General features: G+C 53.2%; 1 protein-coding gene across 1 annotated transcript in view; it reads left to right on the forward strand.

Moving 5' to 3' along the window:
* Window positions 1–27512, forward strand: part of PLXNA2 (plexin A2) — a 127647-nt gene that overhangs the window by 22878 nt on the left and 77257 nt on the right. The window contains exon 3 of the mRNA XM_062509370.1: window positions 18630–18764. Coding sequence (XP_062365354.1) covers window positions 18630–18764 — 135 coding nt within the window. The remainder of the gene's footprint in view (window positions 1–18629; window positions 18765–27512) is intronic.

Raw genomic sequence — 27512 nt, forward strand, 5'->3', positions numbered from 1 at the left:
GCTGGAGGAGCCCGGTGTCCCCACCCCGAGTGCCACCAGGAGCTCAGCTCGCTCACTTTGCTCTGCTCCACGGGGTGGTGACGATTTGGGCTTTGTGAGTCCTGGAGTGAAACGGCAGCGCTGCCCCGCATCACCTGGGAGGTGACAAACTTCTCCTGGGATGGTTCGTGGAGCGTTTGGTGCTCCCTGCGGGGCTCAGGGCAGGTTGAAGCAGCCAGCCTGGATTAGCAATGCTGTTAATAGAACTTGAGAGCATCTCTGTTCCGTCTGGGGATGGCAAAGCTATAACATGAGGTGACTTAAGAAGGCCAGACCCCACTAACCCTGCTCTAAGGGGCTTCTCTCCAAAGCTCTCCCAGGAACATTTTGGAGTTTGCTGCTGTTTAGTTCAAATCTTCCTCCCCAAACAAGGCTTTGGTGCTGATTGCATCTCCAGAAAGGCTGCCTGCCAGGGATATTTTGACAGGAAGTCTGATAAAACATAACACAGCAGATAGCGTCCCCCTTGCAATTTATGAGGAATTTTGTAACCTGAGGGGATTAATTCTATATCATGTTACTGCACATAGTATGGATCCTGTCCTCCTGCTTGCTGGTTCTTTGCACACATAATGAGCAAACCTTCGAACAAATTGGTGGTATCTGAAAAATTCTTGTGGCTGGATTTGAGCTAATCAAGTTCTTGTCTCCAGCATCTTCCCCTCACTTTGTCCCCAGATGATCTCACAGTTATCCCGACTTTCTCAAAAGCACAAAATAAAACACTTTCTGTGAGAGCTGCAATTGCTTTTGACAACTCAATGGCTCCTTGGAATTTGGGAAACCACAAAAAAAAACCCCTCCCAGGCTCCTCAGTTCTGCTCCAGATCCCTTCTCCATCTCTTCCCTGTCATTCACACCCCATGGAGTGGGTGGGAGTGGTGGGAGTGAAATGCTGGTTTGGGAGCTCGGAGATGGGTGGGGTTTGGAGTCACGCAGACAGTTTAGCAGCGATAATCAATGGGATTTGGGCGTTTTTGGGAATCTGTCTTTGCTGCTCACCGGGCATTTGTGCAAATGATCAACAGCTCGAGACGGGAGATTTGTTCCCTGCTCCTCTCCCTGTCAGCTTTTATTTGCCTTCTGTTGCCCTCCCGCACAATCCATAAGCCCTCCTCTTTTGCATGATTGTCTCAATTTGCATTTCCAGCAGATCCACTGACATTTGGCTGGACTCTGGGTGAAACACTCCTTGAAATTAGCCTGCACGTTGAGTTTGTTCTGGGAAGATAAGAAGGGAAATGGCAGGGGGGCCTGGGGGGAATTACGCATGTGAAACTGCACTGGGAAGGGAGCACCAACAGCCACTCTCGAGGCCAGCAATATTTCTCTGGGATTTGTTTGGGAAGCAGAAGTTGTCACCGTGGGCAATGGACTCGTCTCCCTCACCCCACTGGCTTCCAATCCCAGCACAAGCCCGTCTGAGGAAGCCAAAGGATAAATTGTCTGCTCGCCTGCTCTGGAGTCTCTCTGTAGTGCTGGCAATGCGAGACTGAGGAGGAATTTTAATTTCATGCTGTGTAAGAAGAGTGCATGCAACAGTAGCAGCCGTATGGATTTTCATATGAATAGAGTACAGTATTCATAACAGGGCAGCAGTGTTGTCCCGCAGGTTTGCATTCTTCTCCTTTCTTTGCTGTTTTCACATTCCCCTCGCTGTCCACCCATTCTCGCACTTGCTGAAATGGAAAGTATGTCCTTGCCAGATGGGTGTACAAAGTGACGGGCCTGTTTCTCAGTTAGATGGCAATTGGCTTCAGAGACCTTTTGTTGCTTTAATTTCTGTGCAATCCAAGTGCGAGTCTGTTTTGCTTGAGAGGGAACATTTTTTAGCCTGGTGCCTCTCTTGCTCAGCTTTGCGGGTATCGAAGCACGAGCACTTTGCAGACAGTGGAGCCCATTAATGCTGCTCTGCCTGGAGATCTCTCTAAAATAACAGGACTTAAATCACTTGCTTGGAGGGCGAAGGCAGGTCCTGGGAATGATTGATCCGCTGGGACTGGGTGCTTCTCACCCCTTTCTCCCTCCTGGTGATCTCTTCAGTCCTCACCAAGAGCTTAAAGTCGCCTCAGCAGCAAAGAATTTGGTTTGTAAAACGTGTCACGCTTTGTTCAGGGGAGGTTTTGTTTTATTTGATTTTAGAAACGTGTGTGTATTTGTTAGGGAGGGACCCTGTAGTGATTTTTTCCTTTTCTTGAGGCTGCTGATCTAATACATTCTGCACAGCCATAAAATACGCTTTAGATAAACTTCTCCTGCTAACATCTGTGAGGAGCAGGGCTCCGCTCGTTTCCATGCTAAACTGGTCGTTAATGCGCCGGCACTTCCCGGCACGTCTGTCAAACCCAATCAGTTTTGCCAGGTAGGGCAGGTGGATAAATCTGTCTGCCTGCACACGCTGCTCCTTCTGATATCCCTGCGTGGCAGGAAAAGGCAGGAACGGGGGAGATCCTTTTGCTGGCTGCTGGGGAGGTGTGCGCACACAACAGGAGGCAGCGGGGAAATCGCAGCTGGAGAAGGGGTTTGCAGCAATGCAAGTGATTTTCTGTCCCGTCCTCGCCTGTCCCTTTGACAGCTGCTGAGCTGGAGCCCAGCAGGGCCGGATCTGGCTCCGTGCATTCCCTGCCAGCCAGTGGCAAAGACAGAGAAAGCCGGCGGTGACTCCAGATGGGCCTGGCCAGGGAGAACCCCCCTCTCCACTCCTTGCTAGGGAGACATGGGGTGCGTTGGACAGTGGGAAAAAATTCTTCACTGGAAGAGTGGTCGGAATTGGAACAGCTCCCCAGGGAAGTGGCGGAGTCACCATCCTTGGAAGTGTTCACAACAGCACTAGAGGTGGCCCTGCCGTGTGCTTTGGTGGCCATGGTGGCACTGGTTGGAGGTTGGGCTGGATGATCTCGGAGGTCTTTGGCAGCCTGAATGATTCTGTGTTCCACAGGAGAGGGGGGGACACAGCTTTGGCCATGGCCCCCACCCCTGGGCTGGCCCTGGTGACAGATGTGTCCCAGCAGGGACGTGACACGCTCCAGGCACTTGGATTTAATGGTTCCCTTCATGGCTCCAATTGATACAGCTGGCAAACACATTAAAGAAACCAGCAGCAAAGCAGACCCATGATTAATAAAATACAGATTTTCGTCTGAAATCACTGCCTGAAATAGCTCCCTAACAGAGGGAGAGATGGCTGTGGGGGGACAGCGTGAGTGTGTCCTGCCTGGGCACGTCCCTTCAGCCAGGGGACCAAGGACTGAGCTCCACCAGTGTCCCCAGCACCCTCCAGACACCCAGCAGAGCCCTGGAAGAGCAGGGGAGGGGACACCACCAGCTCTGAGCCCTAAAGAATGAGTGTCTGTCTGGATAATTCCAGGAACATCCCACCAGACTGCAGGATCAGACAATTCCCACCAAAACAGTGTGAGGATGGTGAACTCACGCTCAGGTCCAACCAAATAATTCCACGGGCTGTGCCTGTTGGATGTGGTGAGCTCCTCTGAGGGATGGGGGGGTTCTTCCCCAGGATAATTCCAGGGGATTCTGTCATGGTCTGAGAAGGGAGAGGCTACCCCAGGGTATCCCTGAGATCCTCATGCCCTGAGAGGGGACAGGTTTGTGCCTGGCAGGAGCTGCCATTGCTGCCTCCCCTCAGCCCAGCTTGGAGAGGCTGTTAAGAAGCAGTTTCGAGTGCAGGCTAAAAGGGAAGCTAAAGTGACCGATAAAGTCTCTCTTCAGCACTTGTAGAGCCTTGGGATCCTCTTATAAATCAAAGCCTGCAGGTAGACTCAGGTGTTGGAGCACAGAACCACAAACAGCACTAATGAGGCCACAGAACATCATCCCCACGGTGGCAGAGCAAAGGGGAGGGTGTTTTATCTTGCAGTGCCTGTGACTCTAATGATGGTGCAAGTCCTTCAGAAGGAAAAAAAAAAAAAGGGACAGTCTGGGGAAAAGGACCTTCTGGGCTGGCTCGTTCCCAAAGATCCAGGAGCTGCTCATGCTGCCTGCCTGCTAATTGGAGTTGGCTGTAACTGATTCAGAAAGTGATGGCCTTAGGGAGCTGAGATTGTTGTTTGTGTTTGTCTGGGATTAAATACAGATGGAATTAAAACGAAGGGGGGAGAAGAACCCCACAACAAACCCTCGATTGGAGGAGGAAGCTTTGATGGAATAAATTCCTGCTGCTGGAAGGGAGTGGGAGCTGCTGGGTCGGGGTCTCGCTGCCATTCCCATGGAAGCACCAGGGAAACAATGAAAGGGTAGAGACAGAAATAGAAAGCAAAAAGATGAGTGGACTCCGATGAAAGGAGTCGTATTAATAATGAAAACTGGAGGGTTTGAAGCTGCTTTAGAATAAATTTTCAAGGCACAGAACCTTTGGGGAGCAGGGGCTTTGGCAGCTGCTGCAGCCCTTTGGTAGAGGCACAAACCTCAGCACTCCAGGTGCTCAGAGCTCCCAGGCAGGCTCTGGAAGCACAGGCTGCAGGAAGAGACAGGGAAATACCTGGTGGGTTGGGCTGGCCAGGCCAGAGGCCTCCAACACCAAATTGGAGCCTCGTGGTTTTAGGTCATGGCATGATTTCTTCACAGCTGAGTGCAAACCATGACACAGCCAATAAACCATGACAGTGACAAAGCACTGGAATCATCAGCAGATGACACCCTGCAGATGTGTGGATGTGGAGGGGCTGTGCTGGCTCTGGAGCAATGGGAAGAGAAAGGCAAGAAGGAGCTCAGCTCCTCTGACATGGAGCAGTGGGCTCGTGCACTGAGGCTGCTGTGGCTGCCAGCACTCTGTCACTGGGAAAACCTGTCCTGGAAGGTAACTTTCCATATCAGTTCTGAGCCTTGGCTCAGTTTATAGCTCTGGTTTTAAAAGGTTTAGGAACATTTGATACCTGGTCTCTTTTTAGTGAGAGCAATTCAAACAAGTCCCCTTGTTAGGACCGCAGCTTCTGGGGGCAGGGGATGGAAAATGGGAGCCTCAAGGCCCTGGTGGTGTCCCTGAGGTCACCTCAGAGCTGTCTGGAGGTGATTGTGAGCAGCTCCCTTGCCTCCCAGCACCTCCCTCTGCCCCTTTCAGCACTCCTGACACCTCTCCCTGACTGCCTGCAAACCTCCTGCCAGTGCTCATTAAGGTTGATGCCAAGGCTCCTGAGGCTCCTGGGCCTGGCTGGAGACACTTCCAGCATCCCCTGGGGGAACAGAAGCTGAGAACACCCCCAGCTCACTGGGCTGTGGCTTTGCTGGAGCTTTGTCACCTGAGAGCCAGCAGCAGAGACATCTCTGGGATGCTGCTGCACATCCCCAGTGGGTGCCCCAGTCCCAGCTCCCAGTCTGACCAGTCTGGGGCTACTCTCCCAGCTGTGCATTGATGGATGTGAAATGGGCAAAAGAGGGGGAAAAAAAAAAAGCATCCAGTCCCTTTCATCACCTCTCATCCTCCCCCTGGTTTTGGGCAGGCATGGGAGATGGAGAGAGGAATTTGTGCTGGGTTTAAGGCAAGGACACCAGAGAGCAGCCAGTGCAGACTCACGTGTCAGGGGCACTCGATGTGGGTGTGGGCAGGAAGAACATCCCCAAAGCTGCCTCAAAGCTGCAGTAATTCCTGGGAGACAGCAAAATTCCATCCACTGAGGGCCCCAGTGTGCAAATGGGATCTGGTGTGTGGAATGCAGCATGAAAGCATCCCTGCCCCTGCTCAGAGAGGGAAGGGGAGAGCACAGCACCTGCCTGGGGGGCTGGGAATGCAATTTGGGATGTGCCTGCAGCTTCCCACCCCCTGAGCCAGAGCGAGGAGGGAGACATGGAATTCCAGCATTGCCTTGGGGAACACGGTCCCCAGGAGCTGTGGGATGGCCTCTGAGCAGCTCCTCCGCAAGGAATTGAGGGACGGGGATGGATTTTGGCTGGATTTTGGCTGGAAGAGCTGTCTCCATGCAAAGGGAACGATGGCAGAGTGCCAAGCTGTGCCAGATCCCTGCTGCTGCTGCTGCTGCTGAAATCCATCTCGTGCTGCCATGCAGGCAGGAGGCTCTGCCCCAGCCTGCTTCTCCAGGGCTGGCCGTGGAGCACAGCCTGTGTCCAAAGGCAGGCAGGAGCAGGAGCTGGCTTAGCAAGGCCTGCCAGCATCTGGGCTCGCTCTCCTCCAGGGGCTTCTCTTTAAAAGGAGCTTTGAATTGATAAATTTTCATTCATTTTTGTCTGAAGAGATCTCCCTGGCTTTGCTACAAAGCAGGAGCCAGCTCTGCTCGCTGCTGGTCCTGGGGCAGAGGGATGGGGAGGGATGGAGGAGCAGGGCTGGGAGCTGAGCCTGGAGCCCAAAGGGGGAGCCCAAAGTTCTCTGCCAGAACTGAGAGTCAGAGCTGCACAAATGCCCAGGACTGGCTCTGACCTGCCCCAGCAGGGAAACCAGTGCTCTGTAGGGATTCAGGGCTGTGTGGCAGTTCTGAGCTTGCTCCTCATACTGAGGGGGGCTGGTTCTGGGGGGCTGCAGTGTCCCAGGCACAAAAACTCAGCCTCTACAGCAGCAGCAACCAAAACTGCCAAAACGGAGACCAAGACCTTTTTCCAAAAGAAGGAAAACCCTTTGTGACACTGCCCAGGATGAGGAATAAAATCCTCCTGGAGGCACTCCGACCAACATTCCTACAATAATCCCACTTTCAAACCTGAGTTTCAGGAGGCTGCTATTAGGTCTGAAGATGCAAATGTGACTATTGAGAGCTGGAGGTGTCTGTAGTGTGTCACAGGTGAATTTCAGAAAGAAAACAGAAATATTTTGCAGTGGCTTCAGCAGCTCAGTTCCTTGTTGCTGGGGATGGATGAAATGGTTAAGTGAAGGTGTCTTCTCTCTGTGCTTTCTTGGTTTCTCTGCCTCCCCGTTGGCACACACATCCACGTTCTCTGTTCCTCTCCCATCTGCTTCCCCTTCCCAAAATTCGAACATATCACTCTTAAAATTTTGCCTTCATGTATATGAATGAAAGAGAAAAATATCACTGCAAACCATAAGGGCTCGGTAGCTGGGATAAATTTTAATCTGCACCATGAAAGCCCTGTAGGTGTGGTCGCCTCCAGCTCTGCCAGGCTGGGGTGTTGGTGCTGAGCATCCCTCACGAGGAAACTGTTTCTCCATCAGGGTCTCAGTTGTGACTCTCAGATGCCGAATTTAGGCAGACAGGGGTGGTGCTGTCCCAAAATCTTGGTGTGATCCCTGCTGGATGCGGATGGGGTGAGGGTACCACTCCAACACTAGCACAGAGGAGGTTCTGGGTGAACTTCTGGCCTTGTTCCATGCCCAGTCCCTCGGGGATGTAACTGGAGCTGGCTGGAACAGCAGTTTGGGGGAGATGAGGCCTCTTGCAGCAATGAAAGCACTCGGAGCTGTTTGGGGAGGACAGCACAGGGGGAGTTGTTCCAGTGTTGAATTACTGAACCACACACGCAGTATTTGCCTAACCAGCTAGACCTGAACTGCTGTTCAAACACTGCTTTGCTGCCTGACGTTGGCAATCAGGGAGCTAATTACACTGGATTAGGGTTTTTCTCTTAATTACATGAAAAATTTAGCGCGGCTGATGTTCATGAGGCTGCAGGGGATTACGGCGGAAGCCATGTGTTTATCTACAGGTCAATTATGGAAGCGAGAGCAGGAATGTGCTGGAGCTTTGTCTCTCCCATCCCTGCACCCAGCCTGAGCCCATCTCGTGCTGTTGATTTTGGGCCATGGGTACGAGGAGGGATTAGCTGTGCTGGGGGAACCAAAGCAGGACCTGGGGGCAGAGCTGCCTCTGTGCTGCTGCTCTGGGCTTTGACAGCTCTGGGGCAGCTCTGTTCCACCTCTCTGCTCTAGGGCAGCTCTGTTCCACCTCTCTGCTCTGGGGCAGCTCTGTTCCACCTCTCTGTTCTGGAGCAGCTCTGTTCCACCTCTCTGCTCTAGGGCAGCTCTGTTCCACCTCTCTGCTCTAGGGCAGCTCTGTTCCACCTCTCTTTTCTGGGGCAGCTCTGTTCCACCTCTCTGCTCTGGAGCAGCTCTGTTCCACCTCTCTGTTCTAGAGCATCTCTGTTCCACCTCTCTGCTCTAGGGCAGCTCTGTTCCACCTCTCTGCTCTAGGGCAGCTCTGTTCCACCTCTCTGTTCTAGAGCAGCTCTGTTCCACCTCTCTGCTCTGGAGCAGCTCTGTTCCACCTCTCTGCTCTGGAGCAGCTCTGTTCCACCTCTCTGCTCTGGGGCAGCTCTGTTCCACCTCTCTGCTCTAGGGCATCTCTGTTCCACCTCTCTGCTCTAGGGCAGCTCTGTTCCACCTCTCTGCTCTGGAGCAGCTCTGTTCCACCTCTCTGCTCAGGAGCTACAAGCAAAACCTTTCAGCAGAAGCCAGGCTCAGGCTGCTGTGTCCCACTGGACCAGGGTATTCCAGCTGTGCTGCTCATGTGTTCCAAACCCATTTCCAGCTCCAGCCCCTTTTCCCTCCCTCCTCCCGGTCTGGGGGTGTCTCACATCACTGCTGTGCTCTGTCTGGGTCACCCTGTGTTGTTGCTCCATCTGCCCTTGTGCCCCTGTGCCAGTGGCACCTGTGGCCACCAACAAAGAGCAGTGGCTTCAATGAAGTGACCCTGTGATTGCCACCAAGGACAGCACATGCAGCAAGACCTTGGGCACGTCCTCTCAGTGCTTTGAGATGTTTTCCCCGTGAATGGGATGAAGAGGGGAGCTCTGTGTCTGTTGGCTCTGCCAGGACAGGACAGGGCTGTGGCTGCTCTGCAGGGAATTTCTCAGTGCTTCAAGTGCCAAACCAGGTCTTGACTGGTTCAGAGTTACAGACACAGCACCAGCTCCTGCAGATGCCTCTCCTCCCCCAGCTGAATTGAAATCAAACTCTAAATTTGGGCATTTGAGGACCAGCAAGCTGATCCTGCCACCCTCCCTCCCTGCCCCATGCAGAGCAGGGCAGTGTGTGCTGCCAGCTCTGAGGAGCTGCAGCTCCAGGGCAGGGATGGACAGGGATGGACAGGGACAGAGGGACAGGGGGATAGGGACAGAGGGACAGACGTGTGCTCTGAGCCCAGCCCAGCAAATCCCACTGCGTTCAAGGCCGTGCTGAGCAGTGTTCCATGTGTTGCATACTCAGATTATTCAGAGCCAGTTCATCTGCTTATCTGCTGATTAATTCTGAGATGCTGGAAAGGGCATGTGCCAAAGGCTTAGGGAGTTACAGTGCGGAGATGGAAGAGATTTTGCTTTTTATTTTTATTTTTATCTTTGATCTGCCCCAGAATGGCTCTGGGGAAGCAGCTCAGAGGGGTAGGAGGAGCTTTTCTCACACATCACGAGCCTGAGCTACCTCAAACTTGTGTCTGATGGAGATTGGGGCATGAATGAGCAGACAGGGAGCAATCCAGCCCCTTGAATTTATACTGTAGAGCCTCCCATCAGGAGTCTTTAATGCTTCCAGGACAGGGAATGTACCAGCAGACATCCCTGGGCCCCAGCCAGCCCTGTTGGTCCTGTGTGCTGCCTTCCTGCAGGAGAAACATTTGCTGCAGCCCCTGCATGCCCAGAGACGATGGAGCAGCCCCAAACACGAAGCCTGTCCCTGCTCTGAGCTTGCCCACAGCCCAGCCAGGCTGCAGGGGCAGGGGAGAGCTGGAGGGAGCCGTGGGGCAGTGCCAGCTTGGCTGGAGCTCTCTGTCCTCACACGACCTCCCTGCAGGGCAGCTCCTGCGGCCAAACCCAGCCTCTGGCCGGGCAGCGTGGCCAGGGAGGGGTTGGGGACAGAGACTCAGTGAGACTGTGCCCCAGTTCCCACCCAAAACGTGCCCATTCCCACCTGCAGCTCTGAGTCCTGCAGGGCAGAGTGACCTGGGGGAGCAGCAGCGAGGTGGGACAGACTCATTTCCCAGGAGCTGAGCTGAGCTGAGAGCTCTGTAATTTTCTCACATCCTCTGCCCGAGCAAGGTTAGATCTGATCAGTAACACATGACTGGCTCTGCATGTACAAGTGAAACCAAAAATATGCACGGCCTCCTTGTTCACCTGATCGCTCCTGCCCGACCTGGAGAGGCGCAGAACCACCAGGCAGGATTTATCCATGGGTTTATAAACCCCAAAGACAATAAAATTTAGATTCTCTTATTTCCTTCTGGGTTTTGGCCTTTGGCTCAGAGTCTGGCTCGTGTTCCAGCATTCCCGGGAGGTGCTGGGCAGGAAACCAAAGCCATTTGAAACATATTACTTACATGATGTTTTCAAAAAGGAAAGAGAATAATATTTCCTGAGGAACTCTGTGGCTCCCACCTGATCAGCTGGAAGCTGTGGCTTTGGAGAAACAGGGTTTTTGTGTGGCAATTTTTGACAGTCATTTAGTTTTTTCCTCCTTTGGGAGAATCACGACTCACTGAAGCTCGTTTAGAGCAAACTTCACATTAGACAGTCTTGTCTAAGTGGCTTTTGATGCCATTTTACATGGCCACTCAAGGTCAACAAAGCAAACTAAGCAAGACCAATCCCTTCAGCTGTGAAATGCAGTGCTGGAGGAGGATGTTGGTGGGGAGAGAGAGCCTGGCACGGAGCTGTGCAGGATTATTCAGCTGGAAGGGCACAGGTGAGGTGTGGACAGATAACACAGATGCAGGGCTATTTCAGGGGCTTTGGGCAAGAGCTGCAAATGGTTTGTGACAAGCAGATACCTGGCACCTCCCTCGCCCTAAATAACACCGGAATAACACCAGCTCTGGGCTTGCTCTCGTGCTTTCTGTCCATCACAGAGGCTGAGGCTCAGCACTCAGCCCTGTTGTCCTTCTCTTGGGCTGTTATTCACTCCCCAAATGCTGCTCACACCTCCCTCCATCCCTAATTGTGTCCTGCAGGCAGAGCCAGGGATTTGTGGATTCCTGTCCTGGCTCATGTGTCCCTTTGGGTCTCTGCTAACACTGAGCCCAGCTTTGGGTCAGGGCAAAGGGGAGAACGAGGGCAGGGAGTGGGAAAAGGCAGGGAATGAGCCAGGGTTTGTGTGCTCACCCTGCAGGGATCCCTGCTCAAGGCTGCCATGGAGAACAGGATGCTTTAGGAATAAAAACCCTTCTCTGCCTGTTCCTGGAGCTGTCCCACTCTTCCATTTGTGCTTTCATTTGCTCCCCAGCTGGAAGGGCAGGAGCTGGGCTGAAGTGCACAGAGCAGGGCTGAGGCAGGGGGAGGATGGCAGAGGGGTCAGCCTGCAGAGCCTGTGGCACAGCAACACCCCCCTCGTTCCTGCCTCTGGGAGGCCAAAGCTTCGTCCCTTTGATGGTTTCCTTGCTCGGTGCCAAAATGTAAAGCCTGGAGCAGAGCAGTGCTGCTAACGATGATTGCCAGTGCCCAGAGAAGCACCGAGACACCTCCTCAAAAACCAGACTGGAGGGTAAAAAGGGGATTATTGCTGAAGAGAGGGAAAGGACATCCCTGCTCCCTGGGGCTCCTCACTGGGGACAGATTAGAGAGGACAGGGTTTGTGCCCTGAGCTCTCCTCCCCCTGGGCAGGAAGCCCCCAGGACCCAGAGTGTTCCCACCTTTTGAGGGTTGTGTTTGATGCTGCTGGAAGGTGCAAGACTGCTGGCCCTGGACCCCCAGCAATTCTCTTTGCAACAAGTGCTCCAAAAGAAAGCAGCCCTGCTCCTTCTCAGCATTCCCTGGAGCCCCCCACATTAATAATCGTCAGCTCCTGCTTTTGTACTGAGCCCTCTCCTGCACTGGATTTCCTCAGTGCTGTGGAAGAAAACCTTTCGGGCACCTCATACATCATTTTCTACATCTCACTGCTGGTTTCAGCTGATTTAGGGCTGGTCTGTGCCTTGCAGTGGTTGGTTCCAGCACCAGGGTGCGCAGAGCCTTCCTGGGGGCACAAAATGGGAAGGAGCTTCCCTCTGGTTGGGAGGGAGAGCTGGGCCTCCAGGAAAAGACAATGCTGCTGATTTAAAGCACCATCCAAAGCAATCCAACCTCACCAGCCCAAATTTCATTCTAATGAATCCGTCCCCGGAAGAATACTACTTAATTAATTAGCAGCTCATTTGCATGAGGTGGCATGTTATTAAAGTTCTGCTGCTGCAAGTAAGGCTGTGACAAGGTGTGAGCTGACAGCTTTTCAAATAAAAAGTCTTTTCAAGGAATGATCTCTCGAACTGGCAGCTTTGTTCTAAACGAGCCTCTCATGCAGTAATAAATTAAAGACATGGGGCTGCTGATTAGGCTCTGCATGGTGCCTCTGTTCCATCCTCCCTGCTCCATCCTGCAGGATCAGCTCTGCACAAGCGTGGAGGGAGCTAAAGGATGGCAGAAGGAAATAAAGGCCTGGAGAAGGAAAGAACCTCTCCAGTGGCAGTTTCTCTCAAGGGTTTGTCCTGTCAGGATGCCTGAGCTGCTGCTTCACCCAGCAACTGGATCTTTGCCCTCCAGAACCCTGCAGAAATCCTGCAAGGGATTCTTCTCCCCATCTTCTGCCTTGTGGGAATGGAAGAGCTGTGTTCATGGAAGGAATGTTCATGGAATCTCTTCTCCTGGCACATCCAGCACTGGGTACACCTCAAAGCTGCTCCTTGACCTTGGTGTGGCAGCTGGGTGTCCTTAGCCAGGGCACAGTGAGCCAGATCGTGGGGCCACAGAATGGTTTGGGCTGGAGAGTCCTTAAAGCTCATTTTATTCCACAGGCAGGGACACCTCCCACTGTCCCAGGCTGCTCCAAGCCCTGTCCAGCCTGACCTTGGACACCTCCAGGGATGGGACATTCAGAATTTATTTGGTGCAACAGCCTGCTGAGTGTGGCTTGTGCTTTAACAGGGAAGCAACTGTGGTTTTTGATTTGTTTTGTGTTTCAAAACCTCTCTGGCTCTCCCTGGAGGTGAGCTCACCCTCAGAAGTGCTAAGATTTAGCATTCAGGTCTCTGTTTTAGGTCTGCAGCCACTTGCCACAGGCAGGAAACCTTCCCTGGAGGAGCAGGCACCCCCTCTGGCACTGGAGAGTTAATTGGGGTTTGTTTGTTTGTTTGTTTGTTTGTTTGAGTGCTGCAGCACCCGAAGTGTGTGGGTGCAGCTCTGCAGACACAGCCCTGCTCCCCCCAGGGCCACTGCCAGCTCGGGGGGCTCTCAGTGACCCCCCCAGTCATCCCAGCCCCTCCTCTGCCCCCCGGCTCCTCTGGGGAGCTGCAGCTTCCCAGGCTGTGCCTTTGAAGGCTGAGCTTGCATTTCCCAAACAGAAAGGATGGGAAGCACGAGTGGGTGTGAAGCGGATACACAGAAAGGTTTTTGCCACCAGGACTGGATTCACCGAGCCTCAGATCCATAAATGATGTGGGGAGGGAGCTGGGCAGAGGCTGGATCCCCCCTGCCTCCCCCTGCCCTCTGCCCGTCCCTTCTCCAAGGAATGAGCCTGGGCGCCCACGGGATGGATGCACATGGAGGCACAGCCAGGACAGTGTGCAGATCCCGGGAGGGAGGAATTGTCTGAGCCGAGGGCAATTTAACCCCTTGGGCTCCGAGCGAGAGGGGACCTGTCTGGCTCTCCTGGAGGGCGGGGGGGGGGGGGGGGCTGGAGGAGTGCTGGAATGATCCCACCAAAGAGCCAGGGACCTGAAATCCAGACTTTTGCAGACTTTCTCCTTGGGGTTTTGCAAGGGCAACCCCAGCAGTGATTGGTGAGAGCAATGAATGTTTAGCTGGGCAGTGTGATTTGGGAAAGGATGGATTTTCTCCTCCCTCAGGGACCAGAGCTGGTCTCCAGGAGCTCCCAGCCACTTCTCCTGACAGCACTGTGAGCTCCTGCAGGGAACCCATCCACCGAGGCTTTGGGGCAAAGACAGAGGTGATGCCCACTGTGACAGATCCATTCCGTCCTCATTTGGGAGAAATGCATAAAGAAAATGTGACAGGAGAGAAAGAGACTGGGAGATGAGGGAGCCTGCAGGTAATGAAGTTAATTGGATATGCTGATTTGAATTGAGACTGCATGTAAGGTTTGTCATTAACTTTCTCATGGAGACATCTATGATTTAAAGGAAAGATACTTACTGGGATTACTGCAATTCCAAGGGGGAGACTTCCCATGCGGAGCCCAGTCCATTCCTGGTGTTCCTGCCTGCAGGAGGGACGTGCAGGGAAAGTTTTCTGGAGCTGGGCTTCTCCCATGGATGGGGACACGGTGAGGGATCCTGCTGGAGCCCTGGCACACCTGCATTAGCAAATTCAGATCCCAGATGTGGGGGGGGACTGGCTGAATGATGCTCAGAAACTCCCGCTCTCCTCTGGGTTTAGGAAAGACCTGGGAGTGGGTCCAATCCAGATGTCAGCAGGGAGTCTGGGGGTGCTCTACTCCCAGAATTTCACAGAGGGCCTGCAGGGCTCTCGGAAACTTTTTGGGTGATAATTTGCAGTTCCAGTTCTGGATTCTGCCCTCCTGGAGGTTGCTGTGGGTGTCAGAGGACGCAGGACCAGGAGTATCATGCAGGTCCAGCCTTTCACTTCATTGCCATAGCAAAAATAAGCGAGTTCAGGCAGTGCCTGCTGCTCCTGGGAATCCTCTCAGGAGCCCATCCATTGCTTCCCTGGCTCTTTCAAAATGCTTTGGGACCCATCAGGCACCTGCAGACGTGGGGAGAAGCTGCAGCTCTCGAGGAGTTAATGGGTGGCCCTGCTGCAGGATCCAGGGTGGGGAATCAGTCCCCTCGTGCAGGGACTTATTCAGCTGTTTTTTTCTGGCATCAGGAATCCCATCATGAGTCAGCCTGGTGGAAACACCGTAATGAAAACAGACAGGTAATTTAATCATGGAAAGTTCCTACAAAGAGATTCGATGTCTTCTAATGGGAGCCTGCAGGGAGGGACTGGAAGGGAATGAAGAGATCTCCCAGCACTGGCCCTGGCCAGGCACAACACCTGAGGGGAACTTTCCTACCAGAGGTGTGGTGCAGCTCCATGTCAGATTAGATCCTTGAGTGGCTCCTACACGGCGACATCCCCGTGGCACAATGTGGTATTTTGCTAATCTCTGGTGATAAAGCCCAGCTTAGCCTGCAGCTGCTTTGTGGGGTATTAGAGAGCTCAGTGTGAGCCCGGCTCTGCAGGGCTGCAGCTCCCTGCACCCAGCACATCCTGCTCCTCCACGAGGGGCTGCCGATGGCCCTGCGAGCCAGGGATGAGTTTGGATTTGCAGATTATGTCATTAGGCACTTCTCAGGAGAGATTTGTAAACATCCAGCAGGAGGGAAGGGGCTGGATCTGGCCCAGGCAGCTCCTGGGGTTCATGTCCCAGTGGGGCAGCCTGTGGTGTGTCCTCCTGGGCCCTGCTGTCCCTCTGATCCCGGTTTCCAGATCACTGAGGTGCCTCCCCACACCTGTGCTCCACCCATCCCGACCCTGCTTCCCTCTGTGCCCCTCTCGTGAACCCTTCCCCTGCCCATCATCCTGTCAGGAGAGGAAACACAGGGAAGAGAGAGGGGACAGAACCAAACAGGACCAGTGGAGCCCAGCCCAGCTCCGTCCCTCTGCTCCCCTCTCCCCCATTGCCATGCCAGGACGAGCCCTGGCTTTGGGACAAGCCCTGGATTCAGGATGAGCCCTGGATTCAGGATGAGCCCTGGATTTGGGACAAACCCTGGATTTGGGACAAGCCCTGGATTCAGGATGAGCCCGGAGGTGCAGGGTTGGTGCCACACCGCTGCTCCAGGAGAGCTCAGGAGTTGTCTGGCCCCAGGAGGGCACCCATCCATGAGGCAGAGGAGTTATTTCCCTCTCCAAACGTCAACAAGAAGCTTCCTGCTGTGTGAGATGATCCCTTTCTTCTTCCTCGTCCACGGGACTCATCGCTCTTCTCTGACATCATCATTTGTTGCCTTGGAAACAGAGCCCTGAGCAAGAGATGCAGTGGAGCATCCTGGTGCCGGTGGGTGCCCCCAGCCCTGGACTGTGGGCAGGGGGCTCTGGGCGATCTGGGGCTTCCACACCCACCCAGGGAAGGGGGCAGCGGGCTCTGCTGTGCCCTTGTGCTGTGCCTTGAGTCACCTCACCCCGACAGAGCCCCAGAGCTGCTCCCCGGCCTTTGTGGGCAGGAGGGTACAGGCAGCACCCAGCACCCAGGGCTGTGTCCCAAGACTCCCATTCCAGGCACAGCTCCAAGCCCTCATCCAGACTTGGAGGAGCCATTGGGCACTCCGCTGTCTCCAGCCTAGAGCTTCAATTCCCAGTTGGAATTGGTCTGCACCAGGCTTGTCCAGTGGTATCTCTCTTTATTAGCCCTGTCTGACCTCATTACTCGAAAGAAGCTCAATTTAACGAGCTGCCTGTGCCCGGAGGGAACTCTGCAAAACAGTTGTTTTTCACAAAGGCTGCTGATCCTTCATGTCCGGCGCTCCCATCCTTGTCTGGCCATTAATCAGGGGTTTGCATGGTGGTGGCTGTGGATCCCTGACAGCCCCGTGTTCCTGCTGTTTGTTCCTCAGGTGATTCTTGTCCCTCTGTCCCTGCTGCAGGTGGCTCCCAAAGCAGCGTGGGTGACTCAGGTGGCAGCACCCAGTAAGGCACTGGGCTCATGCTGGTGTGAATCTGCCTTTAGTTCTTGGTATTTCACGAGGGCTGTGATGATCCTAATTCTCACAGGTGGAATTAAAGCAGGATTTGACCTTGTGCCTTTTGGGGGATTTTGCTTTCTGAAAATTCAGGACATTTGAGGCAGGCTTGGGCTGGCAGCTTCACCCTGCCAGAGGCTGCTGTGCCTGGCTGTGGGTGTTCAGCAGACCACTCACGTTCCCATATGATGTTCTTTTATAGCCCTGAACACCCAGGAGAAAAAGGGAAAAGGAGAAATCCAGAATATAATTGTCTTCTTGTGTACCCAATGTGTCTGTGTGTGGCAGCAGGGCCCTTTCCAAGGGGAGGATTTATTGGGAGCAGGGTCCAGGGGAGCATCTCTGCTCTGGGAGTGTGAAGATCTCCTGCTATTTCCAGCTGGGGTGGCTCCTTTCTCAGCTAAATCATAAGATGTGTAACAACCTGCTCTCTTACCTCCTGGGGACATGGACCAGAGAGAAGAGCCCTTTCCGTGCTCCATCCTGCCTCTTCCGAAGGTTTGGGCTTCGGGTTTCCCTGCCCTTTGCTCCCTTACACGGCCAGGTCGGGAATAGTGGGGCAGCAAAAAGGGCTGGGGCAGCACGGGCCAGCGTGCGGCTGGAGCCGAGACATCTCTGGGATCAGAGCTGTGGAATCTCTGGGATCAGAGCTGTGGAATCTCTGGGATCAGAGCTGTGACATCTCTGGGATCAGAGCTGTGGAATCTCTGGGATCAGAGCTGTGGAACCTCTGGGATCAGAGCTGTGGAACCTCTGGGATCAGAGCTGTGACATCTCTGGGATCAGAGCTGTGGAATCTCTGGGATCAGAGCTGTGGAACCTCTGGGATCAGAGCTGTGACATCTCTGGGATCAGAGCTGTGGAATCTCTGGGATCAGAGCTGTGGAATCTCTGGGATCAGAGCTGTGACATCTCTGGGATCAGAGCTGTGGAATCTCTGGGATCAGAGCTGTGGAACCTCTGGGATCAGAGCTGTGGAACCTCTGGGATCAGAGCTGTGACATCTCTGGGATCAGAGCTGAGGCATCTCTGGGATCAGAGCCTTTCCAGGGCCGTGTTCCCTCTCCTGGGTGGGCAGCAAGCGCACTCCGGCACATTCCCGGCAATTCCTGGTAATTCCCGGCACATTCCCGGTAATTCCCGGCACATTCCCGGTAATTCCCAGCTCCCCGGCCCAGCAGTGCGGTCGCCGCGAGTCCCTGGCTCTTCCAGCCCCGCACACACCGCGTTGCCATCCAGCGGCTCTCCAAAACACACAGATCCTGGTGGGAAGGACAATGTAAAGAGTTTGTTTATCCTCCCCCCCTTCCCCTCGCACAGCCCCCGAGAACATCAATTATTAACTTTGGGAAGAGAAGGCTGCTGGCAGGGATGGGTTTGTCACAGGTTTTCCTGCGGGAGTTGTTTTGGAGGGATGGAGGGGGCTTGGAGCTCGAACTGAACGGAGCTCTGCTCACCCAGGAGAACGGGCTGGGCTGCCTTTGCCTCACTCAATCCTGCACACAGGAAAGTGCTGCAGCATCCCCGGGTTTTAAGCAGGGATGAAGCTCCAGGAGGATTCCGTGGCAGGAAGAGGTGATGGAGATTGTCAAAGCATCATTCTATAGGTGTCCAGAGGATTAAAAAATACCTCTGCAGTATCTCGGCTTTGCTGTTGGCTGTAGAGTTTTGTGGTCTCCTTTCAGGCTTATTTTAGAGAGAATCTTAAACGTTTACAATTTACCTTATTCCTGGATGGACAATCACAGCTCTCTGCTCTCCTTGCAAGCACAAAGCTCTCATTATTTCTCCTGGATTGACAAAATCACATTGGCTCCAGTGGAGACAGAACCTTTGCTCCAGCTCCTGCTCCCACACTGCCTCTGCTCTGCCTCCAGCTTGGAGCTGAGATTTTAACTAATTCCTTTTCCTACCTTCTCCTCTTCTTCCTCCTCCCCTCGCCCCATCATCCCCCAGAACAAAGCCGGAATTTGTAACCCCCTGACATGTGTTTGCTCCCCGCAGATCCGGGCCGATGGTCCCCCCCAGGGCGGGATCCAGTACGAGGTGGTGACGGTGTTCAAGGACGGGAGCCCAGTCCTGCGAGACATGGCCTTCTCCATGGACCACAAGTACCTGTACGTCATGGCAGAGCGCCAGGTGAGTGCCTGCTCCCCTGGCTGGGTGATCCCAGCTCCCACCCCTCGGGAATGGACCCTGGAGCACACAGAGCTCAGCCCCGCGGTGCCAGCATGGGGACGAGAGGTTGGAGCGCCAGGAGGAGCTCGGGTTTTTCTGCCCCTGAGCAGAGAGATTGGCATCAGTGCTTGGGGGAGAGTGGTACCTGCTTGTTCCTGGCTGTTTGAGATAGGAACTGAGCTACTTTGGGGCTCTGAGCTGTTCCTGGCTCTTTGAGATGGGAACTGAGTTACTTTGGGGCTCTGAGCTGTTCCTGGCTCTTTGAGATGGGAACTGAGTTACTTTGGGGCTCTGAGCTGTTCCTGGCTCTTTGAGATAGGAACTGAGCTACTTTGGGGCTCTGAGCTGTTCCTGGCTCTTTGAGATGGGAACTGAGTTACTTTGGGGCTCTGAGCTGTTCCTGGCTCTTTGAGATAGGAACTGAGCTACTTTGGGGCTCTGAGCTGTTCCTGGCTCTTTGAGATGGGAACTGAGCTACTTTGGGGCTCTGAGCTGTTCCTGGCTCTTTGAGATGGGAACTGAGCTACTTTGGGGCTCTGAGCTGCTCCTGCGTCCATGCTGAGCCGCAGGGACTCAAGGGCTGCTGCTCGTGCAGTGGGGCTGGCAGGCTGGGGGGCTGCAAGGATTTGTCTGGAGCATCCTTGAGCACAGAACCTGCAAAACCCCTCCAGGATCATCGAATCCATGCCGTGCCAAATCCCCACCACATCCAGCATTCCTTGGACACCTCCAGGATGGGCACTCCAAACCTCCCTGGGCAGCCCCTGCCAAGGCCTGACCACCCTTTCTGTGACCAAACTCTTCCTGGAATGGCTGAATAGGTGGTGGTTTCTTTATCTCTGTGCATCTTTGTTTGTTCAGTTGTTTACCAGCGTGTTTGAAGGGGCTGCCAGTGAGTGCTGCTGCTGCACAGAGGGGGGACCAAGCCCCATTAACCCTGGCTCTGCTCTGTGCCAGCTCTGCTCCTGCCCCGGGGTGCTGCCCACCCCAAAAAAGCACAACCCAAGTGATTATGGTGGGAATTGATGGCTGGCAGTCCACGGGAGGTTGGTGCTGGGGGAGCCAGAACAATGCCAATAATCTGGGGCCTTCTGTTCCCCTCTGAGGCTCAGAACCACACAGAGCCCCCAGCACTCAGATTTTCAGGCTCACTGGCTGTGCTGAGCATCTTCTGGCTGTTCCTCACAACTGAGGGTTCAGGTTAATGGGGCTGGTGCCTCTGGATGCTGGGGCAGGAGATGTGTGGGTGCTGTTAAATTGTTCTTTGTGCAGTGACCCCCCTGGTCACTGCCAGCTTTCCACCCGTCCTCCCTCCCAGCTGCTCTGAGATGCTGCAGGGAGGTGCTGGTGTGGTCAGGGATGTTCTGATGGAGGTAGAGAGCAGCTCTCCTTGTACCTTGCACTAGGAGCTCCCAGCTCCTCCCAGAGCCAGCAGAACTCTTTTTCTGACCTACAGCAAGAAAAGAAAAAATTGGGAAATCCTTTCCTTGGTTATAAAGTCATTTAAAAGCAGGGAAGAAATGTTTTAGAAGAGGGCAAAGTCTTGTCCCTGCTAAAAGCCTCGAGTGAGTGAATCCCTGAGGCTGAGGAAGGCATTTTGTGCTTGTTAGAGGCACTCAGGGACAGACACTTGCATGAGCAGCCACAAATTTCAGATCCCATCGAAGCTTGGGCTGGGAATAGATGGCAATAATGAGGATCTGTGCAAACTTTGCAATTGAATTATTTTATTCAAACGTTAATGCTTGGTCACTTTGTGCGGGAGCCACGTGCTGCCCATGCTCCCACCAGGGAGGAAACGATCCAGTGTGGATCTCAAACAGTTGAGGAACTGTTTTCATTAGGAGCAAAATCCACGGGGAATGCCTCTAACTCATCTTTTATGAGGCAAGAGCGTCTTAATATTCATCAAAGCACTAATTTGCTTAATTGTGAAACAAAAAGATGTGAAGAGAATTAGCAAATAATAGAATATTCCTGGAACATTAATTCCATTTTCAGCCACGGCTCTGCCTTGGGGAGACTGCAGGAGCTGGGGGCTGTTGCCTCTCATTCCTTGCAGGATTTGCCACAGGATTTGCCCGTTACCCTTGCAGCACTGCGTGCTCTGGCTCCCAAAATCCCAGCATCCATGCATATGGATCTTGTTAGCTCCTGTGACCCCAGTGCCCCCATCCTGGCAATGTGATAGTTCAGCAAAGTGCAGACAAGAATACATTTTTTTTTTCCCCGGGCTCTCTATAAAGGAGGCTGATGATTGAAAAGGGGTCAGCACCAAGAGGAGGAGAGAGGTGCAGCAGCTCCAGAGGGCTGAGGCTGCAAATGGTGGGAGGTGCCCTCAGAAGGACTGAGAATGTACAGAAAACAAAACAAAAAAAAGAAAAGAAAAAAAAAAAGAAAAAAACCCCAGCCTCTGCAGGCTGGAAATTGAGAACAAACCAAAATTCTGCCCCAGCAAAATGCCACAGAGAGCAGCTGCTCCTAGCAGGGACGTGCTGCACATTACCATAGGGGGGATTGTCCAGAGCTGGGGATTTGGGTACGTGCTGAGGCAGAAACAGCCAGAGCCCGGTCAGAACACGGCTCTGAGACGTGGGCTGGGGTTTTGTGGGGTTCAGCTGGGGAAGGTGCTCCCCAACTGAGCTGGTGACATCCCCTGAGCTCCTCTGGGCTTGGGAATGGGATCTGGAAACAGCCCTGGGGCTGTGCTGAGGGGATGGAGCTGTGGGGATGATTCTATAAAGGATGGGGCTGTGGGGATGATCCTGTAAAGGATGGGGCTGTGGGGATGATCCTGTAAAGGATGGGGATGAGGGAATGGGGCTGTGGGGATGATCCTATAAAGGATGGGGCTGTGGGGATGATCCTGTAAAGGATGGAGATGAGGGAATGGGGCTGTGGGGATGATCCTATAAAGGATGGGGCTGTGGGGATGATCCTGTAAAGGATGGGGCTGTGGGGATGATCCTATAAAGGATGGGGATGAGGGAATGGGGCTGTGGGGATGATCCTATAAAGGATGGGGCTGTGGGGATGATCCTGTAAAGGATGGAGATGAGGGAATGGGGCTGTGGGGATGATCCTATAAAGGATGGGGCTGTGGGGATGATCCTGTAAAGGATGGGGATGAGGGAATGGGGCTGTGGGGATGATCCTATAAAGGATGGGGCTGTGGGGATGATCCTGTAAAGGATGGAGATGAGGGAATGGGGCTGTGGGGAGGATCCTATAAAGGATGGGGCTGTGGGGATGATCCTGTAAAGGATGGGGCTGTGGGGATGATCCTATAAAGGATGGAGATGAGGGAATGGGGCTGTGGGGAGGATCCTATAAAGGATGGGGCTGTGGGGATGATCCTGTAAAGGATGGGGCTCCTCGGCACGGAGCCCACCTCCCTTCTGTGCACCAGCATCCAGGCCCAGCTTTGTGTGAGATGCAGGGAAAAGAGCCTCTCCCTGCTCAGATCTGGAGCTGTGCTCGCAGGCACAGCCCTTCCCCACTCCCCTGGCTCCTGTCCCAGCCCTGTCTGTGCTTTGCTCCAGTTTTTTCCTCCCTCTTTTTTTGAGCTCTCCCTGAGCCTTTCATGTCTCGCTGCCAACTCCTTCCAAAGCAGAATATTTGACATTTGATTTTACTCCCACAAAGCACAGAAGCAACAGTTGCACAGCCCAATCCGGGGGAGAGAGGAATAAAGAAACTTTGCTTCCAGGCACTGGGAGCTCTTGAACCACTCGCTGGAAGGGTGGTTATTAGGAGCTCTCTCAGGTTCCCTTCCCTCAGCACCTGGTTTCAAACACTCAGAGGGGAAAAGAGAAGGGGTTCTGACCCTATTTAAAGCAGGAATTCATTTCTCAGTGTTGGTGGAACAAACAAAGCTCATTTCTGCACACAGGCTGAGCAAAGCTCAGAGAGAGCTGGGTGGAGATGGGGATGGAGATGGAGATGATGGAGATGGGGATGGAGATGATGGAGATGATGGAGATGGGGATGGAGATGATGGAGATGATGGAGATGGAGATGATGGAGATGGAGATGGGTGGCATTGCAGGAGCTTTGTCGGGTTCCAGGGTGGGAATAGCATTGGGTCTGGCAGAGTCACTCTCCCCAAAATGCCAGTTTTTGGGATTTTCCTGTCCCCAGATTCACCATGGGTTCTTTGGTGGGTGGGTGTTGGGGTGACCAGCACAGCCACAGTAAGGGGACCATGGCTCTTCTCAGACACTGCCCAGTGTGAGCTGCCTCATTTTTTTCAGAGACAAGTCCAATTAACAGTTTCCATCAGGGAGAAAAGAAAATAAAAATATTGAGGTGGAATTGGTCATGTTGCTGCTTCACTGGCCATGGGTGAGACTTGGGGGTGCACCCAGGGCTGCTCAAACAGCAGGTGAGGGGTTAATGGCAATGCATGACAAATGTGGGGCCACCAAAGCCCCCTGATTAAAAAATTCCCATTTTGTTCACTGAGTGTGTCACAGAGCCCACAGCAGCAACACCTGCAGGTGCAGAAAATCTTCTCAGTGTCTTCCTTCTGGAGGGAAGGACTGGGGCAGGAGAGGGCTGGAGATGCTGAGCAGCAGTGGCTCTGTGATTCAGCCCTGGAGCATTCATTGTCTGCGAGGCAGTTGGGATTTTGTCAATGTCTGAAAGCTTCAACTCCATCAGCCCTGTGGGATGAGGGTGATTTGATGGCCCCAAGGCTGCAGGAGCCCCCTCTGCTCCCTCTGCCCCATCCAGTCCAGCCCACCCTGCAGCCTGGGCATTGTGTAAGCATCAGCAAAACTGGGGCCAAAGATTTTCACAGCTCTCGACAGAAGAACGGATTTGGTTGTTTTTAAGCCAGGAGCGAGAGGAACTCAATCAAACCCGGGCCAGGGATTGCCAGCTCCAAAAAATTTCACCACCTAATCAAGGGCTGCAGACGTGGAATTTAAATCAGCAGGATCAAAAAGCTCGCAGGAAATGCTCGCTGGGAGGAATATCCTCTTGTTAGTGGTGAGGAAAACATCCCAGGAGGGCCCTTTCCACCCCTGCCAGCCCTGGCTGGGCCAGGGGATCCTCCAGGTGCAGCACAGGAGCTGCAGGGGCAGAGGAGCTGGTGCTGAGCAGGTTCTGCTCTCCCTCTGCCCTCGCTTGCTCTTCCCTGCCTGAAAACAACTGTGCCACCACGGGTTTTCCCTTCCTTATGTCCCACTCTTTCCCCAGCTCATGATCCCTCTGTTCTTTGTGTTCCTCACATAAAAACGCTGGGAGAGGTGCTCAGGGGAAAAGCAGCACCTTCCTCACCAGGCACCTGCCCAGGGTGCTGTGAATGCAGAAAAATTCACCTCCCATCAACATCCTCCACCTTTCCTGCACCAAAATTCACCTCTCATCAACATCCTCCACCATTTCTGCACCAAAATTCACCTCTCATCAACATCGTCCACCATTTCTGCACCAAAATTCACCTCTCATCAACATCCTCCACCATTTCTGCACCAAAATTCACCTCCCATCAACATCCTCCACCATTCCTGCCCCAAAATTCACCTCCCATCAACATCCTCCACCATTCCTGCACCAAAATTCACCTCCCATCAACATCCTCCACCATTCCTGCACCAAAATTCACCTCCCATCAACATCCTCCACCTTTCCTGCACCAAAATTCACCTCTCATCAACATCCTCCACCATTCCTGCACCAAAATTCACCTCCCATCAACATCCTCCACCTTTCCTGCACCAAAATTCACCTCTCATCAACATCCTCCACCATTTCTGCACCAAAATTCACCTCCCATCAACATCCTCCACCATTCCTGCCCCAAAATTCACCTCCCATCAACATCCTCCACCATTCCTGCCCCAAAATTCACCTCCCATCAACATCCTCCACCATTCCTGCACCAAAATTCACCTCTTATCAACATCCTCCACCATTCCTGCACCAAAATTCACCTCCCATCAACATCCTCCACCATTCCTGCCCCAAAATTCACCTCCCATCAACATCCTCCACCATTCCTGCACCAAAATTCACCTCCCATCAACATCCTCCACCATTCCTGCACCAAAATTCACCTCCCATCAACATCCTCCACCATTTCTGCACCAAAATTCACCTCCCATCAACATCCTCCACAATTCCTGCCCCAAAATTCACCTCCCATCAACATCCTCCACAATTCCTGCCCCAATATTCACTGGCTCAGGAGCTGCTACTCCCAGTCCAGCCGGGGTCACTCTGTGGTTAATTCAGCCACGGGGGATGATTTCCCTCTGTTTTTATGAGGAATGTACCAGAGCATTCTCCTGCTCTGGCTGGGAGCCTCAGCATTCCCCAGGCAGAGATAAGAACCCAGAATCAGACAGTGAATACCAATTAACAGAGCAGAGCTCTGAGGGATCCTCTGCTCCTCCAGGGAGTGCTGGATGTGCCCATTTTGGGAGAACCTGGCCTTTGGAGGGCACAGTTTTGTGTTCTTTGATAGGATCAAGGAACCACAGAATGGTTTGGGTTGGGAGGGACATTAAAACTCATCTCATTTCACCCCAGCTTGCTCCAAGCCCCATCCAAGATGGATTTGAACTCTCCAGGGATGGGGCAGCCACAGCTCCTCCTTATTTCTTCCCAGACCTGTTGCTTTTCCAGCGAATTAATTCCCCCCCTCCCTCTCCACATCCATCACTGTGGCTTTAGGTAAAGAAATTCGCTTTTAGCCTGGTCTGGGAGCACTGAAATATTTGCTTTGCAAGTGCCCCTGTGCCAGGAGCTGCAGCTCTCCCGGGATAATTTGTTGTGCATTCCCCTGTCCTCTAACCCTGAGAAGTTTCAGTCCTGTGAAAACTGCTTTGCCATGGACTGAACTTTGTGGATGCTGCGTGAGGGGGAGGCAGACAGGAGCTGCCCAGATGATTTAGTTGGAGTGAGGGCTGAGAAAAACAGGGGAGCCCATCAGTCCTGGAGCAGCAGGGCTGTAAATACTGATGGTGTCCTGAAAAGAACTGAGAAAACATGATAAAAAATGCAAGAGATGTGGATAAAAGGGTCTGGAGTCATCAAGAGGGAAAAAATGAACTGATTAAATTTTTAACTACATTATCTGCTAGTTGAACTGCCAGTTAGCTGGACATAATCTCAGCAAACTTTGAACACTGGCACAGGGAAAAGGGCTCGGCTAAATCCCATCAGAGGTGTCCAAAATCCTGCCTCCCGTGGGCTGCTGCTCATCCTGTGCCCATGAGCCGGGACAGGATCCCCTGGAGGAAGGGCCGTGCTCCTCTTCCACACCACCTACCCCTCCTCCAGCCTCCCCAAATTCCTCACTCCGAGCCGCCTTTTTCCCCTTCCCTCCCTGCCGTCAATTAGGAATAATTAAGAAATTCCGCTAAAAAACTTGTCTGAGATCATTAACAATACCTCCCTGACAAGGAGGATGTGTTAATTAACATCAATTGACCAAGAAGCTGCAGCCCAGCCAGGTGGGACAACCTGCTGGCAGCACATTTGTCAGCCTGCAGAGCCCTGGCCCTGCTGGGGCTCACGTGCTGCTGGCCAGACTGGTCCCAGTGCCTCCCACAGCCCCCAGCTGGCTGGGACGTCTGTCCAGACACGAAATAAATGTGGGCAGCTCAGGGCAGAAGCCTTTGAGGGAAGGAATCCTTGAAGAATGAACTTTGTGGGAAGGAGTGGAGGGGAGCTGGTGTGAGCTCGGGGGCAGTGGGTTTGTTTTTCCTGAGTTTGAGTTCACACATTGCTCGTGTGGTTGTTCCTTTCAAGTGCTGGCTGCCTTTGCCTGCAGTTTGTTTTGCTTTGGTTTTTCTTTGTATTAGGGCTGTTTCTTCCCCTGCCAGTCACAGCCACAGTGATTGCTTCTGCATTTGCTTCCCTTTCCAATCCCTCCTCTTCCACGGATCCATTGTTTCATTTCCAGGCCAGCCACCACGGTCCTGAAGGATTTCTAGAATTTCCCTTACGTGCACATTGACAGGCACAGAACCTCAGCTCCCCAGTGCTGCAGGGTTTGCAAAGGGACCTGTGACATCCTCAGGAGCTGGGGACAGCTCTGATGTCCCTCTGGATCTGATGCCATCACCATGTGATGCTCCATCCTGAAAGAAGCTGAGTTCATGGATTCCAGGAATTTTTTGGGTTGGGAAGGACCTTAAAGCTCATCCACTTCCACCCCTTCCCTGGCCAGGGACATCTTCCACTCCCCAGGCTGTCCAGAGCCTCATCCAGCTCTGTGGGTGATGCAGGTGTTCAAGGATGGCTTTGGGATGCTGCAGAGCCCTGGCTTTGCTGCAGGATTTCCTGTCTGGATGGATGGACAGACAGACCCAGGTTTCCTTACCAGCAGTGAAAGCAGAGAGCCGTGTTCCCAGGACGGAAAAGTGCTTGAAGGAGAGACCTGAAATGTCACACTCAGTGCTCAGGTCTGACACTGAAAAGCAAATTTGGATTCTTGCTGCTCTTTAAAGCTCCCCTCTTCCCCCATTCCCGTGCTCCTGGAATCGTTTGTCTCCCCAGCAGATGAGTTTGGGGGGCACTGAGCCGGGGATTGCTCACACTGGGCACCAACAGCAAGGAAACATAACTCACAATATGCTGAGGGGAGCTCTGAAATTGCACAAATTATTCTATTTTATACTTTAATTAGTTTGAATTAGCAATGGGAATAGATGCATAAAATGATCCAGTGAAGGGTGAAATGGAAAAAGGGCTGCA

The sequence above is a fragment of the Cinclus cinclus genome, chromosome 27 (assembly GCF_963662255.1).
Source record: "Cinclus cinclus chromosome 27, bCinCin1.1, whole genome shotgun sequence".
Classification (NCBI taxonomy): domain Eukaryota; kingdom Metazoa; phylum Chordata; class Aves; order Passeriformes; family Cinclidae; genus Cinclus; species Cinclus cinclus.